Genomic DNA, 21,158 nt, shown 5'->3' on the forward strand with positions numbered 1-21,158 from the left:
GAAGAAAATACAGGAATAGAACTGAATAGAACAGAACAAAATAGAAAAGAATAGAATAGAAAATAAAGGAATACAAAAGAATAGAATAGAAAGAAAATAGAATAGATTTGAATAGAATAGATATAGCCATCTTCCAAAATTTTGATTTTGAAAAGAATAGAACAAAATAGAAAAGAATAGAATAAAAAAACAAAAGAATAGAGTAAAACAGAACTGAATTGGTCAATTGTTGCTGGCTGCTGGAAGGTCTATTGATGCTGGCTGTGGGAAGATCTGCTGTTTCTGGGGGTGGAGGATATTTTGTTGCGGTTTGTCCATTGTTGCTGGGGGGGATCTATTGTTGCTGGGTGGGAGTGTATTATTTCTGGCTGCAGGGGATCTATTTTTCTGGTTTTCTTGTTATCATTAACAAATTCCATACAAATTACTTATTTCTATCCTCCACAAGGGTGGAACTGGGGGATGGGAAGGTATTGGAACTGAGGAACGATGCTCGGAGGTCGGTAGGGAGCAGACAGAAGGGGTGACTCGGTAGACCCCGTGCTTGTATGCATGCCTGACAACGTCGGGGGAGGCTCCTAATGAGACCACGGATGGTGTCCTGGGGGATTTCCTCCCAGATCTGGACCAGGACATCACTGAGCTCCTGGACAGTCTGAGGTGCAACATGGCGGCATTGGATGGACCGAAACATGACATCCCAGAGGGGTTCTATTGGATTTAGATCAGGCGAGCGTGGGGGCCATTTAATGGTATCAATTCCTTCATCCTCCAGGAACTGCCTGCATACTCTCCCCACATGAGGCGGGCATTGTCCTGCACCAGCAGGAACCCAGGACCCACTGCACCAGGAGGAACCCAGGACCCCCTGCACCAGGAGGAACCCAGGACCCCTGCACCAGGAGGAACCCAGGACCCGCTGCACCAGGAGGTACCCAGGATCCCCTGCACCAGGAGGAACTCAGGACCCCCTGCACCAGGAGGAACCCAGGACCTGCTGCACCAGGAGGAACTCAGGACCCCCTGCACCAGGAGGAACCCAGGACCCGCTGCACCAGGAGTAACCCAGGACCCCCTGCACCAGGAGGAACCCAGGACCCCCTGCACCAGGAGGAACCCAGGACCCACTGCACCACGAAGAACCCAGGACCCACTGCACCAGGAGGATCCCAGGACCCACAGCACCAGCAGGAACCCAGGACCCACTGCACCAGGAGGAACCCAGGACCCCCTGCACCAGGAGGAACCCAGGACCCCTGCACCAGGAGGAACCCAGGACCCGCTGCACCAGGAGGTACCCAGGATCCCCTGCACCAGGAGGAACTCAGGACCCCCTGCACCAGGAGGAACCCAGGACCCGCTGCACCAGGAGGAACTCAGGACCCCCTGAACCAGGAGGAACCCAGGACCCGCTGCACCAGGAGGAACCCAGGACCCCTGCACCAGGAGGAACCCAGGACCCACTGCACCACGAAGAACCCAGGACCCACTGCACCAGGAGGATCCCATGTCCCACAGCACCAGGAGGAAACCAGGACCCACTGCACCAGGAGGAACCCAGGACCCACTGCACCAGCATAGGGTCTGACAATGGGTCCAAGGATTTCATCCCGATACCTAGTGGCAGTCAGGGTGCCATTGTCTATCCTGTAGAGGTCTGTGTGTCCCTCCATGGATATGCCTCCCCCGACCATCACTGACCCACCACCACAACGGTCATGCTGAACCATGTTACAGGCAGCAGAACGTTCTCCACGGCTTCTCCAGACCCTTTCATGTATGTCACATGTGCTCAGGGGGAACCTGCTCTCATCTGTGAAAAGCACAGGGTGCCAGTGGTGGACCTGCCAATTCTGGGGTTCAATGGCCAATGCCAATCGAGCTCAATGGTGTAAGGCAGTGAGCACAGGGCCCACTAGAGGACGTCGGGCCCTCAGGCCACCCTCATGAAGTCTGTTTCTGAGTGTTTGGTAAGAGACATTCCCACCAGTGGCCTGCTGGAGGTCATTTTGTAGGGCTCTGGCGGTGCTCATCCTGTTCCTTCTTGCACAAAGGAGCAGATACCAGTCCTGCTGATGGGTTAAGGACATTTTACGGCCCTGTCCAGTTCTCCTAGAGTAATGTCTGTCTCCTGGAATTTCCTCCATGCTCTTGTCTCCTGGAACCTCTTCCATGCTCTTGAGACTGTGCTGGGAGACACAGCAAACCTTCTGGCAATGGCACATATTGATGTGCCATCCTGGAGCAGTTGGACTGCCTGTGCAACCTCTGTAGGGTCCAGGTATGGCCTCATGCTACCAGTAGACAAATGCAAAACGAGTGAAAAACAGTCAGAAAAGATGAGAAGGGAAAAATGTCAGTGTCCTCCACCTGTAAAACCATTCCTGTAGAGTCTCTATAGATACTTACGTATGCCCAAGGCGCAGAGATACAAGAGCAGAAAGACTCCGGCAATAACTCCCACCACTATCCAAGCAATTTCACATCCAGTTAAGCCTTTGCGCTCTGAAAGATACAACAGGAGGGACATTACTGTGAGATCTCATTTCTGAGGTCGTAGTTTATCATCATAATCAGCTAGGAACCCCTATTTTAGGGGTAGCACAACCCCCTTGGGGGTTGCTAAGGATTTGGGTCCCCCTATAGTCCTGCACAGCCAGGTATCACACAACTTCACAAAGGCTTGCATCCAGAGTCAGAAAATCAGTCCTCGAGATGTATTTTTATTATTTTTATTGATTAGGGGATTTAGAGCTGGGATAGGTTAAGGGGTGTATAGGATGCCCAAAGGAACCAACAACTGAGGACAAACTTCCTGGAACAAGCTTTTTCTGCAGCACAGTCTCTGTTGGATCTCCTTGATGTACCACCCCAGACCCTAGATGAACTTCTCCTCTTCACCCAACAATCTGGAGGTATCCCTGAGCAGGTGATCCGGTTCCTGTCCCTTTAAATAGGTAATCAGTCACTAGTAGGGGACTAATCTGGTTTCCCACCAGAGTGGTCCTTCCCTTATCCACCCATGGGGTAGGTGTACTCATTCAGAGCCTCTCCTGTACCGCTTGCGGGTTGGCTGCTGCTACCAGGCCTATCAGCTGGGTGCTCCTTCCCTGCCCTACAGATGGTCCTCTCTCAGGGGGCCAGTGAGTTCCAGCTCCACACCCACAGGTAGACCCCATCCCATTAGCCCTGCTACCTCAACCTCACAACCTACTTTCTCTTCAGTAGAGCTGTACTAGGTAGCCACCAGGAGGAGGGGGGGAGCTCTGTGTACTGGGCAGCCTCCAGGAGGAGAGGGGAGCTCTGTGTACATGGTAGCCATCAGGAGGAGGGGGAGTTCTGTGTACTGAGCAGCCGTCGGGAGGAGGGGGGAGCTCTGTGTACTGGGTGGCAGTAGGGAGGAGGGGGAGCTCTGTGTACTGGGCGGCCGTCGGGAGAAGGGGGGAGCTCTGTGTACTGGGCGGCCGTAGGGAGGAGCTCTGTGTACTGGACGGCCGTCGGGAGGAGGGGGAGTTCTGTGTACTGGGCAGCCTTCAGGAGGAGAGGGGAGCTCTGTGTACTGGGTGACCATCGGGAGTAGGGGGAGCTCTGTGTACTGGGCGGCGGTCAGGAGGAGGGGGGAGCTCTGTGTACTGAGCCATGGGAGGTGGGGAGCTCTGTGTACTGGGCGGCCATTTGGAGGAGAGGCGAGCTCTGTGTACTGGGCCACGGGAGGTGGGGAGCTCTGTGTACTGGGCGGCCACAGGAAGAGATGGGAGCTCTGTATGCTGAGCGACCGTGGAAGGTGGGGGGAGCTCTGTGTACTGGGCAGTCAAGGGAGGAGGCCAAAGTTCTGTGTAATGGGCGGTTGAGGGAGGAGGTGGGAGCTCTGTGTATTGGGGGGCTAGGAGGTGGGGGGAGCTCTGTACTGGGGAGGAAGGAGTTTTAGAGTGATTTATAGGACCTCTCATAATCCCTTGGAGATATGTAGAGTCTACTGCACCCTTAAAAGACCCTTCATGTTTGTCTTCCTCATTAACTCCAATGGTGAAAGCTCTTTATATTTCTCATTTCTAGTCAACACTCACTGATACACTGAAGGCAGCTGGAGGCACTGTGGAAGCCCGATGTAGGTGGGGTTAGGGGTCCGGCAAGGTGTCTAACTGATAATGATGGTCATTGCGTGGCCATTGCGGAGTGTCACTCACCCGCACTGTAGGGGATTGTTATATTTTGGCTTTCCCGAGACACCCTGTCATTCACAAAGCAGATGAGGGTCACGTCCTCCTTGGGTTTGGGTACAGTGTATCTCTGTTGGGTGGATAAAGATTTCCCATTGCTGTCCACCCATTCATAGGTCACATTGATGATAGAAGACACACAGTCCAGGATGAGCTGATCCTTGGTGCTCTTGTCATAGATGGTGGGCTTTACCACTTGGCCTGAAAGAAAAGCTGAAGATCATCACACTGAAATGCACCTTATATTTTATATATATATATATATATATATATATATATATATATATATATATATATATACAGTATATATACACAGTGGGGCAAAAAAGTATTTAGTCCCCACCAATGGTACAAGTTCTCCCACTTACAGAGATGAGAGAGGCCTGTAATTGGCATCATAGGGAGACCTCAACTATGAGAGACAAAATGAGAAAACAAATCCAGACAATCTCATTGGCTGATCTGGAAAGAATTGATTTGCAAATTATGGTGGAAAATAAGTATTTGGTTTCCTACAAACAAGCAAGATTTCTGGCTCTCACAGACCTGGACCTTCTTCTTTAAGAGGCTCCTCTGTCCTGCACTCATTACCTGTATCAATGGCACCTGTTTGAACTTGTTATCAGTATAAAAGGCACCTGTCCACAACCTCAAACAGTCACACTCCAAACTCCACTATTTTTTAAGTCCGCAAACGTGCAAACTACAACGAAAAACCCGTAAGTGATCACAAAAAAAGTGCAAGTGCGAACACCACACGAAAAAGTGCACTTAGGGGTGTGCTTTTGTCCTACCCCTAAAGGGGCTGGACCACTACCCTGACCCCCGGGGCACGAAGCTCCTGACAGGGACAAGGTTCCCATTTGGTCCTCCTGGCCAAAAGGCCTGGTGGACCACCGTTCCTTGTGTCCAGCCAAAGCCGGACTCCCAGTACTTGGTCAGGGGGCTCTCCCGAAGAGAAAACCCCCTAGGGATCAGGGGAGGAAGGAACCAAAAGGCCACACATCCTCCCCCTAGACTTCAGGGAAGGCCCGAGGACCCACACCCTCCATCCTGTGAAAAACACACACAAAAGCAGAAAAAAGTGACAAAACGTGGGAGTGATTAAATTAAATAAATAAATAAAAAATAAAAAAGTGGTACCATGCCAAATTGTGCACAGACCAGGCCCTGAGGCCTGTAGCAAAAATTGCCCTGAACTTAGCCAAAAGGCCTGGTCCTGAGGGCGCTGTGCAAAAAGAGTGTAAAAACAGTGACCTTGTGCCATCTTCACACAGTGGGGTCCCACACCCAGGTGTTACTAGTGGCACCCCTGAGGGCGTCTACTCAGGGGGTACTGAGTTTGTGGACTTTCTGCCTTCTCAGCCCCTGGCCAGACAAGGTAGATCCGTCCAAATCAGGAGGTACTGGGTCCTTCCGGTCTCCTCGGGGGAATTACTCCCAGGACCCCAGCTTAACTCGTGGGCGTCCCGGTTTCTGTCCCCCCGGTACTAGCCGTCCAGACCCCCATCATACCAGTGAGGGTACTATACCACAGCCATCCCCGCAAAGCTAGAATGGCCGGGAGCCCCCCCCACTGGACACTGATAAGAACAGATACTACACTTGATCTTAGCCAAAAGGCCGAGAAGCGAAATTATGGTGGAAAATAAGTATTTGGTTTCCTACAAACAAGCAAGATTTCTGGCTCTCACAGACCTGGACCTTCTTCTCTAAGAGGCTCCTCTGTCCTGCACTCATTACCTGTATCAATGGCACCTGTTTGAACTTGTTATCAGTATAAAAGACACCTGTCCACAACCTCAAACAGTCACACTCCAAACTCCACTATGGTGAAGACCAAAGAGCTGTCGAAGGACACCAGAAACAACATTGTAGACCTGCACCAGGCTGGGAAGACTGAATCTGCAATAGGCAAGCATCTTGGTGTGAACAAATCAACTGTGGGAGCAATAATTAGAAAATGGAAGACATACAAGACCACTGATAATCTCCCTGGATCTGGGGCTCCACGCAAGATCTCACCCCGTGGGGTCAAAATGATCACAAGAATGGTGAGCAAAAATCCCAGGACCACACGGGGGGACCTAGTGAATGACCTGCAGAGAGCTGGGACCAACGTAACAAAGGCTACCATCAGTAACACACTACGCCGCCAGGGACTCAGATCCTGCAGTGCCAGACGTGTCCCCCTGCTTAAGCCAGTACATGTCCGGGGCCCGTCTGAAGTTTGCTAGAGAGCATTTGGATGATCCAGAAGAGGATTGGGAGAATGTCATATGGTCAGATGAAACCAAAATAGAACTGTTTGGTAGAAACACAACTTGTCGTGTTTGGAGGAGAGAGAATGCTGAGTTGCATCCAAAGAACACCATACCTACTGTGAAGCATGGGGGTGGCAACATCATGCTTTGGGGCTGGGACCAGGACGACTGATCCATGTACAGGACAGAATAAATGGGGCCATGTATTGTGAGATTTTGAGTTCAAACCTCCTTCCATCAGCAAGGGCATTGAAGATGAAACGTGGCTGGGTCTTCCAACATGACAATGATCCCAAACATACCACCCGGGCAACGAAGGAGTGGCTTCGTAAGAAGCATTTCAAGGTCCTGGAGTGGCCTAGCCAGTCTCCAGATCTCAACCCCATAGAAAACCTTTGGAGGGAGTTGAAAGTCCGTGTTGCCCAGCGACAGCCCCAAAACATCACTGCTCTAGAGGAGATCTGCATGGAGGATTGGCCAACATACCAGCAACAGTGTGTGCCAACCTTGTGAGGACTTCCAGGAAACGTCTGACCTCTGTCATTGCCAACAAAGGATATATAACAAAGTATTGACATGAACTTTTCATATTCACCAAATACTTATTTTCCACCATAATTTGCAAATAAATTCTTTCCAGATCAGCCAATGTGATTGTCTGGATTTGTTTTCTCATTTTGTCTCTCATAGTTGAGGTCTCCCTATGATGCCAATTACAGGCCTCTCTCATCTTTGTAAGTGGGAGAACTTGTACAATTGGTGGCGGACTAAATACTTTTTTGCCCCACTGTATGTATGTACTGTATATATATATATATATATATATATACTGTATATATGTAAACGGATTCATATTATCTACACCAACCAATCAGATCTTAGCTTTCATTGTGGATCTTCTGAGAAAAAGGTCTTCACTAGACTTCAATTTGTTTTTTTACATTTCAACAATACACCATCGGATGTCCCGGTTCCCCTTTAATCAGGAGGCTTTGTTTTCTATCAATGATCTTGTCTCACTCTACTCCAGCCTTTCTCAACCATTTCAATGCAGAGGAACCCTTGAACAGGGGCGGACTGACCCTTCGGGCACTCAAGCACTGCCCGAGGGCCCGGGGTCAGTAGGAGGCCCCATGAGATGCCCCTGGTACCTTTCATGGGCTTTTTTGGGTGTGGTTTGAGTGTGGGCGAGGACACAGGGGCCCCATGATCCCCTATTGCCCGGGGGCCCCATGAGTTGTCAGTCCGCCTCTGCCCTTGAAATGACTTCTTGGTCTCGGGGGGAACCCCTGCTAAAAATGACTGTATCTACAGCTCATGATACATTGGCGTGATGGTCGGTGGGAAGATTGCTCCTCACACTTGTGGTCATTGAGAAGAATGACCCCCCTATAGATAGCTACAAATAACAATGGCGTCATCGGGAACCTATCTGAGAGGTGGATATTGCTTATTGCTCAAGGAACCCCCTAGCAACCTCTGGAGGAACCCTAGGCTTCCATGAAACCCTAGTTGAGAAACCCTGCGCTACTCTGTCCTCTTCACCTTTAATGGTCTGAATCTGTATATATACTGAATATGTTCGATAGACATGTCCATGCCGGGAAATTTTGTTTTGATTCGTTTCGGATGCATTCGGTAATTGAAGAATTTTGTTTTGACTCTGGAGGAACCCTAGGCTTCCATGAAACCCTAGTTGAGAGACCCTGCGCTACTCTGTCCTCTTCACCCTTAACGGTCTGAATCTGTATATATACTGAATATCTTCGATAGACATGAAAAGTTTGTTTTGATTCGTTTCGGATAGATTCGTTAATTGAAGAATTTTGTTTCGGATGCATTCATCAATTTAACCGATTCGTTTTCAGAATTCTTTTTGTATCTTCACGCAGTTGTTTAGTTTCATTTGGAATAGCTGGTTGTTAAGGAGCAGGTGGCTGCCGCATCCTTAGCAACCATGACTCATCTGCTGTCATCAGGATTCCCCTTTAGGTCTGGTATTGATTTTAAGGGGAAACCCATGCCAAAATTAAAAAAAAGAACTAATGGGGTGGGGTCTCCTCCAAAATCCATCTCAGACCCCAGGGGCGGACTGACCATTTGGAAACTTGGGCACTGCCTAAGGGCCCGGGGTTGGTAGGGGGCCCCATGAGATGCCCCTGGTACCTTTTTCATAGGCTTTTTTGAGTTTGGGCAACGACACAGGGGCCCCATGATCCCCTATTGCCCGGGGGCCCCATGAGTTGTCAGTCCGCCCCTGTCAGACCCTTATCTGAGCATGCAGCCCTGGAAAGTGAGGGAACAATCCACATGCCCTCAACATGGGGGGGGGTGCTTTGGGGAAGGGGGGAGTGGAGCTTCCCCACCAAAGCACCTTGTCCCAGCATTCATTAGGACAAGGGCCTTCTCCCCACAACCCTTGCCCCCCAGATCCCCCCTTATGAATGAGTAGGAGGTACATAGTACCCTTACTCATTAACCGAAAAAAATGTCAAAAGCAAAAAAAAAATCCCAGACAAGTCCTTTATTTAAAATAAATAAATAAATGTCCCCCCCGAAGTAGATCCAACGTCAATCACGATGAACGCCAACCCTTCACAAAAAGAAAAAAACACCACCCGCTGAACCCAACCGGTCTCGTCAAGAGACACTCGCCGAATGGCAGGTCAGCATGAGGGCGGGGTCACGCGGTGACGTCACGGTTGGTAATGACGCCACAGCTGCCTGCTCCTTAACAACCAGCTAATCTCACAATGAATCAAATTCATTCGTTAATTTCATTATCACTTTTTTTTTTTTAATTCCTTGACATCCGTTACTATGTCCATTCGGAAATTCGTATGCATCCAAATCTCCGAAAATCGAACTCTCATGCAAGAAACGAGCTGGAATGAAACGAAAGACGCGTGTCAAATCTTCAATGTGTATCAACTAATTTCTTTATATATGTAAGTTGGTTCTTGCTGCTCATTAATTTTTTTTTCCCGAAATTTCCTCTCTCGGCTAAGTTTGGCAAGCAGACTCCTTTCCAACCGATGGGAAAACATCTGCTGGTCCTCGATAGAACCGTGTACAAGGGTTGTCCTTCAGTGTATCCGGCAAGTGGAAGAAGAGCGTATGAGTCGTTTCCTCTTTCCATTGGCTGAATGAGGAGACTGGCCAGACACACAATTGGCAGAAACATCTCATATTGTTACTATCTGGTATTTCTCTCTAGATCCACCCATTCATTGGCCAATCCTCACCTGAGATTCACAGTGGATGAAGATTGGACTGGGCTTTTTTTTTTGTCAGTCTGTAGACTTGGGTCGCTTCTTACCCCAGGAAGACCCCTGTGAGATACCTTCAGTAAGAGGATCAGCCTGAAGGGCACCATACCTGGGCCTTCCAGGGAGTCACTGCACCGTATTAGGTGGCTTTCTGGCCACCTAGTCCTTGTTTAGTAGGAATCCAAAGCTCAGGGTCTTCTGAGGCACCTCTGGAGATGGAGAATGCACCACGCCTGCTTGTAACTTTATTGTCATTTGTCAGAGTATAATCTCTTGATCAGGGGCAGACTGACAACTCATGGGGCCCCCAGGCAATAGGGGATCATGAGGCCCCTGTGTCCTTGCCCACACTCAAAGCACACCCAAAAAAGCCTATAAAAAAGGTACCAGGAGCATTTCATGGGGCCCCCTACTGACCCTGGGCCCTCGGGCAGTACCGGAATGAGCGAAGGGTCAGTCCGCCCCTGCTCTTGATTAGAGATTAGGTTAGCATTCTCAATCAGGGTTCTGTGGGACTCTAGGGGTCCTCCAGAGGGTGCTAAGTGTTCCTTGATTTGATTGACTGACCTCCCATTTGATGGTGCCTACATAGTTCTTGGGCCTCTCTTGGCAAAGTCATCTGCAGGGCACCAATAATCTTTTTAGTTGTCTGTAAGGGGGGCATTCTGACCACCACTGTAAGGGGGGCATTCTGACCACCTCTGTAAGAGGGACATTCTGGCCACCACTCTATGGGGGACATTCTGACCACCTCTGTAAGAGGCACATTCTGGCCACCACTGTAAGGGGGCATTCTGGCCACCACTGTAAGGGGGGCATTCTGACCACCTCTGTAAGAGGGACATTCTGGCCACCACTCTATGGGGGACATTCTGGCCACCACTGTAAGGGGGGCATTCTGACCACCTCTGTAAGAGGGACATTCTGGCCACCACTCTATGGGGGACATTCTGGCCACCACTGTAAGGGGGGCATTCTGACCACCACTGTAAGGGGGGCATTCTGACCACCACTGTAAGGGGGACATTCTGACCACCACTGTAAGGGGGACATTCTGGCCACCACTGTAAGGGGGGCATTCTGACCACCACTGTAAGGAGGACATTCTGACCACCACTGTAAGGGGGACATTCTGACCACCACTGTAAGGGGGGCATTCTGACCACCACTGTAAGGAGGACATTCTGACCACCACTGTAAGGGGGACATTCTGACCACCACTGTAAGGAGGACATTCTGGCCACCACTGTAAGGAGGACATTCTGGCTACCACTGTAAGGAGGACATTCTGGCCAACACTGTAAAGGGGGCATTCTGGCCACCACTGTAAGGAGGACATTCTGGCTACCACTGTAAGGAGGACATTCTGGCCAACACTGTAAAGGGGGCATTCTGGCCACCACTGTAAGGAGGACATTCTGGCCCCCACTGTAAGGAGGACATTCTGACCACCACTGTAAGGGGGGCATTCTGGCCACCACTGTAAGGGAGGCATTCTGGCCACCACTGTAAGGGGGGCATTCTGGCCACCACTGTAAGGGGGGCATTCTGACCACCACTGTAAGGGGGGCATTCTGACCACCACTGTAAGGGAGGCATTCTGACCACCACTGTAAGGGGGGCATTCTGACCACCACTGTAAGGGAATATTCTGACCACAACTGTAAGGGGGGCATTCCGACAACCACTGTAAGGGGGGGGGGGGGCATTCTTTCCACTGGCCACCAATGTAAAGCGCATGTTTCCCTCTGAATCCCAATGAGTTGGTTTCATCAGGGTTTCTCTGAGACCTAAAAAGATATTTCAAAGATTCGTCTAGAATAGAAACATTGAGGAACGCTGGATTAGGCACATACTGTACATGAATAGACAGACATACCCCCCCCCCCCCCCACGTGCAGCAGACTAAGAGCACCTGATCCACACACTTTGTATTGGATATGAATTTGGTGAAACAGATTTCTAACATTATTCCATCTATGTGTCAATGTGTATCTCTGGTGCTCCAGTGCAATGTTGTACCTCCTGCAGCAAAGGGGTGGATTCACTCTGCCGCATGCGGTACAAACAGACTGCACTCTGCAAGAGCTTCCTAATGAGGTGCAGCTTCACTGTGCAAACAATACCCAATCATGTTCAGGGAAAATAAAAAAAAAAACAGCACTTTTGCTTGCACATGATTGGATGATGGAAGTCAGTGCACCGTCTATTTGCCTTTAGTGAACCAACTCTAAAGTCTTTCAGCTCAGGATCCTGTCATCAGGAGTACATGAGGAACACGGACATGGCTGGGGGGAGAAAGGGGCACTTACCTCTGACACACCTACAGTTGCAAGAAAAAGTATGTGACCCCCTTGGGATTCCGTGGAGTTTTGCATGAATTGGGCATAAAATGTGCTCTGAACGTCATCTAAGTCACAACAATAGAAGAACACAGTCTGCTGAACATAATACTACACAAACATTACATGTTGCCATGGTTTAATTGCACATAACATGTAAACATTCACAGCGCAGGGAGGAAAAAGTATGTGAACCTTTGGACTTAATAACTGGTTGACCCTCCTTTGGCAGCAATAACCTCAACCAAACGTTTCCTGTAGTTGCAGATCAGACCTGCACAACGATCTGGAGTCATTTTGGACCACTCCTCTTCACAAAACTGTTTCAGTGTAGCAATATTCTTGGGATGTCTGGTGTGAATCGCTCTCTTAAGGTCATGCCACAGCATTTCAATCGGGTTGAGGTCAGGACTCTGACTGGGCAACTCCAGAAGGCGTATTCTGTGCTGTTGCAGCCATTGTTCTGTTGAATTACTTGTATGCTTTGGGTCATTGTCCTGTTGCATCACCCATCCTCTGCGGAGCTTCAGTTGGCGGACAGATGGTCGTACGTTTTCCTGCAAAATATCTTGATAAACTCTGGAATTCATTTTCCCATCAGTGACAACAATCCGTCCAGGCCCTGAGGCAGCAAAGCAGCCCCAAACCATGATGCTCCCTCCGCCATGTTTCACAGTGGGGATGAGGTTTTGATGTTGGTGTGCTGGGCCTTTTTTTCTCCACACATAGTGTTGTGTGTTCTTCCCAAACAACTCAATCTTGGTTTCATCTGTCCACAGTATATTCTGCCAGTAGTGCTGTGGAACATCCAGGTGCTCTTTTGCAAACTTTAAATGTGCTGCAATATTCTTTTTGGACAGCAATGGCTTCCTCCGTGGTGTCCTCCCATGTACTCCATTCTTGTTTCATGTTTTCCTGATTGTAGATGTGTCAACAAAAATGTTAGCATGTGCCAGAGATTTCTGTAGGTCTTTAGCTGACACTCTGGGATTCTTCTTTACCTCATGCAGCATTCTGCGCTGTGCTCTTGCAGTCATTTTTACAGGACGACCACGCCTAGGGAGAGTAGCAACAGTGCTAAACTTTCTCCATTTGTAGGACAGCTGTCAGCAACACATCCAATATCATCACACTGATTGGAGACAAGGTTGGCTCACTCCTGGCTCCAATTAGCTCTGGGAGAAGTCATTAAGCTAGGGACTCACATACTTTTTCCTCCCTGCACTGTGAATGTTTACATGTTATGTGCAATTAAACCATGGCAACATCTAATGTTTGTGTAGTATTATGTTCAGCAGACTGTCTTCTTCTATTGTTGTGACTTAGATGACGTTCAGAGCACATTTTATGCCCAATTCATGCAAAACTCCACATAATCCCAAGGGGTTCACATACTTTTTCTTGCAACTGTACCTGCTCGCATCCAGGGCCAGCGCTACACTATTTATACCCTAGGCAAAACCAGCTACTTGAATTCCCTCGCCCCCCCAAAATGGTGCTTTACTGGCACCTAGGAAGGGTGCATGGGCTCATGAATGCGCGCATTCGCTTGCGCATTGGTGTGTGCATCTCCACGCATCTTCAGCCCACATTGGCACCAAGAGAGGTATTTAAACTGAACCTTCTACTCTGTATCTGTCTTCAGTTACTGACCTGGGTTGCCTTGACCACTCCACCTGCTCTGATCCCGACTTTCCTTGACCACTCCACCTTCACTGATCCCGGCTTGCCTTGACCACTCCACCTGCACTGATCCCGACTTGCCTTGACCACTCCACCTGCACTGATCCCGGCTTGCCTTGACCACTCCACCTGCACTGATCCCGACTTGCCTTGACCTCTCCACCTGCTCTGATCCTGGCTTGCCTTGACCAGTCCACCTGCACTGATCCCGACTTTCCTTGACCACTCCACCTTCACTGATCCCGACTTGCCTTGAACACTCCACCTGCACTGACCCCGGCTTGCCTTGACCACTCCACCTGCACTGATCCCGGCTTGCCTTGACCACTCCACCTGCACTGATCCCGACTTGCCTTGACCACTCCACCTGCACTGATCCCGGCTTGCCTTGACCACTCCACCTGCACTGATCCCGGCTTGGCTTGACCACACTACCTGCACTGATCCCGACTTGCCTTGACCTCTCCACCTGCACTGATCCCGGCTTGCCTTGACCACTCCACCTGCACTGATCCCGGCTTGCCTTGACCACTCCACCTGCACTGATCCCGACTTGCCTTGACCACTCCACTTGCACTGACCCCGGCTTGCCCTGACCTCTCCACCTGCACTGACCCCAGCTTGCCTTGACCACTCCACCTGCCTGCTATCCACTGGTGTCTGCTCCTTACCTACCTGCTACCAGTCTGATGTTTGCCTCTCTGCTGTCACCAGTGTCATCCCGTTCCTGCCTATTGCTCACCGGTTGCTACCTGACACCACCGATGACCATCCTTTACTTTGCCCGGATATTCTGTCCAGCCCTGATGCTAGCAAGACCAACAAGCACTCTACTCCTGTGCCACCTGACCACTCTACCAAGGGCCCCGAGTCAGTGGTGTAAGTGAGGCCTTCCTCGTCATTTCAGGATCTTCTACCAGGTATGTGACGTATATTGTTAGTATATTTACATTATAAAAATATTAGGTAAAATTATTAGACATCTTCATGACGAAACGCGTCGGGTGGTGCCACGGTGCATGACGTTATCATGTTACAGATCGTGGCCATCTTGCTGGTTGGAAACATTATTTGATATCTTTTATGCTGAATATACTCTGATGTTTGTAATTGCAATTTCTTTTATTAAATTTAGATTTTTATAAAGTACTACACCATGAACTGGTTTTGCTTTCCTCTACATATATACACTATATTGCCAGAAGTATTTGCCCCGCCCTCCAAATCATGTGATTCAGGTATTCCAATCCCCTCCATATCATGTGATTCCAGTGTTCCAATCCCCTCCATATCATGTGATTCAGGTGCTCCAATCCCCTCCCAATCATGTGATTCAGGTGTTCCAATCCCCTCCATGACCACAGGTGTATACAATCAAGCCCCTAGGCATGCAGACTGCTTCTACAAACATTGGTGAAAGAATGGGTCGCTCTCAGGAGCTCAGTGACTCCAAGCGTGGTCCCGTGATAGGTGGCCACCTGGGCAATAAGTCCATCCGTGACATTTCCTGGCTACTAAATATTCCACGCTCAACTGTTAGTGGGATTATAACAAAGTGGAAGCAACTGGGAACAACAGCCACTCAGCCACCAAGTGGTAGGCCACGTCACATGACAGGGCGGGGTCAGCGCATGCTGAAGCGCACAGTGCGCAGAAGTCACCAACTGTCTGCAGAGTCAATAGCTAAAGACCTCCAAACTTGGTGTGGCCTTCAGATGAGCCCAACAACAGTGTGTAGAGAGCTTCATGGAATGGGTTTCCATGGCCGAGCAGCTGCATCCAAGCCTTCCATCACCAAGTGCAATGCAAAGCGTCGGATGCCGTGGTGTAAAGCACGCCGCCACTGGACTCTACAGCAGTGGAGACGTGTTCTCTGGAGTGACCAATCACGCTTCTCTGTCTGGCGTGTCTGGGTTTGGCGGCTGCCAGGAGGTAACGGTACTTGCCTGACTGCATTGTGCCAAGTGTAAAGTTTGGTGGAGGGGGGATTATGGTGTGGGGTTGTTTTTCAGGGGTTGGGCTTGGCCCCCTAGTTCCAGTGAAGGGAACTCTTAAGGCGACATTTTGGACAATTTCATGCCCCCAACTTTGTGGGAGGAGTTTGGGGATGGCCCCTTCCTGTTCCAACATGACTGCCCACCAGTTCACAAAGCAAGGTCCATAAAGACATGGAGGAGCCAGTTTGGGGTGGAGGAACTTGACTGTCCTGCACAGAGTCCTGACCTCAACCCCATAGAACACCTTTGGGATGAATTAGAGCGGAGACTGCGAGCCAGGCCTCCTCCCCCGACATCAGTGCCTGACCCAGCAATGGGCAAACTACGGCCCGCGGGCCGTATACGGCCCGGCGGACCTTTTAATCCGGCCCGCGGAGCTAGGCTCCCACTAGGCTCCCCTCACAGTCCGCCCTGAAGACCGGTGTAGCATGAAAATCTGTCTCCTATGAGGATCTGTCCCCCTCGACGTATCTGCGCATGTGCCGGAGATCGCCGATCGGCTGCTAATGCCTGAAACTGGCACATGCGCAGATACGTCGAGGGGGACAGATCCTCATAGGAGACATATTTTCATGCTACACCGGAACGGCGCGGGACACGGCGAGAGGAACGCGCGGAGCAAAGGTAAGTGAATTGACACAGGGGGGGACTTGGGGACTTAATATGGGGGATAATTTAATATGGGGAATGAATTACTATATGGGGGATGAATTACTATATGGGGGATGAATTACTATATGGGGGATGAATTACTATGGGGGATGAATTACTATATGGGGGATGAATTACTATATGGGGGATGAATTACTATAGGGGGGATGAATTACTATGGGGGATGAATTACTATATGGGGGATGAATTACTATAGGGGGGATGAATTACTATATGGGGAATGAATTACTATATGGGGGATGAATTACTATGGGGGGGGGGATGAATTACTATGGGGGGGGGATGAATTACTATGGGGGATGAATTACTATATGGGGGATGAGTTACTATGGGGGATGAATTACTATGGGGGATGAATTACTATATGGGGGATGAATTACTATATGGGGGATGAATTACTATGGGGGATGAATTACTATATGGGGGATGAATTACTATATGGGGGATGAATTACTATATGGGGGATGAATTACTATAGGGGGGATGAATTACTATGGGGGATGAATTACTATATGGGGGATGAATTACTATAGGGGGGATGAATTACTATATGGGGAATGAATTACTATATGGGGGATGAATTACTATGGGGGGGGGGATGAATTACTATGGGGGGGGGGATGAATTACTATGGGGGATGAATTACTATATGGGGGATGAGTTACTATGGGGGATGAATTACTATGGGGGGGGATGAATTACTATATGGGGGATGAGTTACTATGGGGGATGAATTACTATGGGGGGGGATGAATTACTATGGGGGATGAATTACTATATGGGGGATGAATTACTATGGGGGATGAATTACTATGGGGGGGGATGAATTACTATATGGGGGATGAGTTACTATGGGGGATGAATTACTATGGGGGGGGATGAATTACTATGGGGGATGAATTACTATAGGGGGGATGAATTACTATGGGGGATGAATTACTATATGGGGGATGTATTACTATGGGGGATGAATTACTATGGGGGATGAATTACTATATGGGGGATGAATTACTATGGGGGATGAATTACTATGGGGGTTGAATTACTATATGGGGGATGAATTACTATAGGGGGGATGAATTACTATGGGGGATGAATTACTATAGGGGGGATGAATTACTATGGGGGATGAATTACTATATGGGGGATGAATTACTATAGGGGGGATGAATTACTATAGGGGGGATGAATTACTATATGGGGGATGAATTACTATAGGGGGGATGAATTACTATATGGGGGATGAATTACTATAGGGGGGATGAATTACTATATGGGGGATGAATTACTATAGGGGGGATGAATTACTATAGGGGGATGAATTACTATAGGGTGGATGAATTACTATATGGGGGATGAATTACTATGGGGGATGAATTACTATGGGGGGGGATGAATTACTATATGGGGGATGAGTTACTATGGGGGATGAATTACTATGGGGGGGGATGAATTACTATGGGGGATGAATTACTATAGGGGGGATGAATTACTATGGGGGATGAATTACTATATGGGGGATGTATTACTATGGGGGATGAATTACTATGGGGGATGAATTACTATATGGGGGATGAATTACTATGGGGGATGAATTACTATGGGGGTTGAATTACTATATGGGGGATGAATTACTATAGGGGGGATGAATTACTATGGGGGATGAATTACTATAGGGGGGATGAATTACTATGGGGGATGAATTACTATATGGGGGATGAATTACTATAGGGGGGATGAATTACTATAGGGGGGATGAATTACTATATGGGGGATGAATTACTATAGGGGGGATGAATTACTATATGGGGGATGAATTACTATAGGGGGGATGAATTACTATATGGGGGATGAATTACTATAGGGGGGATGAATTACTATAGGGGGATGAATTACTATAGGGTGGATGAATTACTATATGGGGGATGAATTACTATGGGGGATGAATTACTATATGGGGGATGAATTACTATGGGGGATGAATTACTATATGGGAGATGAATTACTATGGGGGATGAATTACTATGGGGGATGAATTACTATATGGGGGATTAATTACTATGCTTACTATGGGGGAATATTACTATACTTACTATGGATGACACATACACATAATTTATCTACTCTTGGTCCGGCCCCCGGGTCCAATATATGAACCCATTGCGGCCCTCAAGTCAAAAAGTTTGCCCACCCCTGGCCTGACCTGACAAATGTGCTTCTGGAAGAATGGTCCAACCTTCCCATAGACACCCTCCTAAACCTTGTGGACGGCCTTCCCAGAAGAGTGGAAGCTGTTATAGCTGCAAAGGGCGGGGCCAACTCAATATTGGACCCTACGAACTAAGACTGGGGGGCCATTAAAAGTCATGTGCGTGGAAAGGGCGGGGCCAACTCAATATTGAACCCTATGGACTAAGACTAGGGGGCCATTAAAGGTCATGTGTGCAGGAAGGGCGGGGCCAACTCAATATTGAACCCTACAGACTAAGACTGAGGAGCCATTAAAGGTCATGTGCATGGAAAGGGTGGGGCCAACTCAATATTGAACCCTACAGACTAAGACTAGGGGGCCATTAAAGGTCATGTGTGCAGGAAGGGCGGGGCCAACTCAATATTGAACCCTACAGACTAAGACTGAGGAGCCATTAAAGGTCATGTGCATGGAAAGGGTGGGGCCAACTCAATATTGAACCCTACAGACTAAGACTGGGGGGCCATAAAGGTCATGTGTGTGGAAAGGCCGGCTGACCAATACTTGGGGCAATATAGTGTATATATATATATATCAGGGAGCCGCCCTTGTGGCTTAATACTACATCTCTGCCTTGGAATAAGTTGCTGTGGAAAGGAGATCGGTGAAGAGATTCGTTGGGTTCCTCAGCCACCAGTGGATGCGATACGCATTTTCTGACCTCTTGATTTGTGGTCGATGCTTCAGGTAAGAGGCCGTGTATGTTGATCGATGGAACTTTCGCCTCTTCTGGCACGTTTGTGTGACCTCCAGCTGCTCCGTAGGAACTTATTCCACTTCCTAATATTTTCCTTTATATTTTGAGGTTTGATTGTTATTTTATTTGCTGATCGATTATCTTTTTACTATACTGAATATTCGGTAACTAGCGCTGCATCTCGTCGTATATTACCGATCGTTTGTTGCCAACTTGCTCCCTAGCTGCTTTTTCCCGATTGCGGGGCCCTCAGCGCAGGGGATCACTGGTTGTTTTAGTATTTTTTATATTTATCCGAATTAAAAAAAATATATTTTTTTGGAAGCTGAACATTATAAATTGAGTAAATCAATCTGTACAGGACCGCTATGCAGCCCCTTCGTAGATGAAGACTGGCCAGCTGAACGTTCCTTCAGGGTCTTGTTGGGATTGTACAATGGAAACTGGCGGCACTCACCTGACGAAGAGGGAATCAGGAATCCTGCGCAGAGGAAGCCCAGAATCTGGAAAACAAATCAGATCGATTGTGTGTATCACAGAGTCTGGATAAATATCCTAACGAGCGAACTGTCGAGAGTCGCCAAGATGGCCGAACTCTGCGGAGGGCTGAAACTGTATCATGTCAGAAGCCAGGACTTCTCCTCCACAATATTGTGACTTGCACCTATGCTATCACACAGGTACGGGGCTGCTGATAGAAACCACGGGGCCCCATACAGCCAACCTGACAGGCCTCCCCCCCCAAAAAAAAGCAAAAGAAAACACAGTTTACTTAGTTTCAATTATAAATGAACACAATGAGTGATCGTTACCGATCACTCATTGTGTTCATTCAGGAAAGGAAGTTGCTGGTCCGTTCCCCCACTCTCCATCCTGGAGGATCCTGTTGTGTGCTGGCAGCTGCTGGTTGGAAGGAAAGGAGGGAAGCGGACAGCACTGCGGGGTTGGGGGGGGGGGGCATACAGGGGGGCACACAGGGGGGCCTGGATGTCAGGGGAAATGCATGGTGCTTCAGTCTCTCACCATGTGGCTTGCTACATACTTACAATCAGGCCCGGATCTAGGAGGATGCTGGGGTGAGCTGTGCACCCCCAGATTTTTGAGAGTGCATCCGCTAATCCACAAGACTAGATGGGGGCAATGATATAAGGGGGCACTCTGATGGGGCAAGGATGTAAGGGGGCACTCTGATGAGGCAATGATGTAAGGGGGCACTCTGATGGGGCAATGATGTAAGGGGGGACTATCGTAGGAACCGTGATATCAGGGGGATCTCTGATGAGGATTCTTGATGTAAGGGGGTATTCTGATGGGGCAATGATGTAAGGGAACACTCTGATGGGGCAATGATGTAAGGGGGCACTCTGATGGGGCAATGATGTAAGGGGCACTCTGATGGGGCAATGATGTAAGGGGACACTCTGAGGAGGCAATTGATGTAAGGGGGTACTCTGATGGGGCAATGATGTAAGGGGGCACTCTGATGGGGCAATGATGTAAGGGGGCACTCTGATGGGGCAATGATGTAAGGGGACACTATGAGGAGGCAATTGATGTAAGGGGGCACTCTGATGGGGCAATGATGTAAGGGGGCACTCTGATGGGGCAATGACGTAAGGGGACACTCTGATGGGGCAATGATGTAAGGGGGCACTCTGATGGGGCAATGATGTAAGGGGACACTCTGATGGGGCAATGATGTAAGGGGGCACTCTGATGGGGCAATGATGTAAGAGGGCACTCTGAGGAGGCAATTGATGTAA

The 21,158-nt window shown here is 49.0% G+C and overlaps 1 protein-coding gene and 1 pseudogene across 1 annotated transcript in view; both read right to left on the reverse strand.

Annotated features, from left to right (window-relative positions):
• Nucleotides 1-21,158, reverse strand: part of LOC149430675 (uncharacterized) — a 58,840-nt gene that overhangs the window by 19,163 nt on the left and 18,519 nt on the right. The window contains exons 3-5 of the mRNA XM_089666115.1: nt 19,853-19,898; nt 4,188-4,421; nt 2,410-2,505 (exon numbers count right to left, since the gene is read on the reverse strand). Of these exons, the coding sequence (XP_089522241.1) occupies nt 2,410-2,505; nt 4,188-4,421; nt 19,853-19,898 (376 nt within the window). The remainder of the gene's footprint in view (nt 1-2,409; nt 2,506-4,187; nt 4,422-19,852; nt 19,899-21,158) is intronic.
• Nucleotides 5,712-5,855, reverse strand: LOC149430676 (U2 spliceosomal RNA; annotated as a pseudogene).

Source organism: Staurois parvus, unplaced genomic scaffold (assembly GCF_062004578.1).
Source record: "Staurois parvus isolate SC_StPar_1 unplaced genomic scaffold, SC_StPar_1.0 ptg002535l, whole genome shotgun sequence".
Lineage (NCBI taxonomy): Eukaryota > Metazoa > Chordata > Amphibia > Anura > Ranidae > Staurois > Staurois parvus.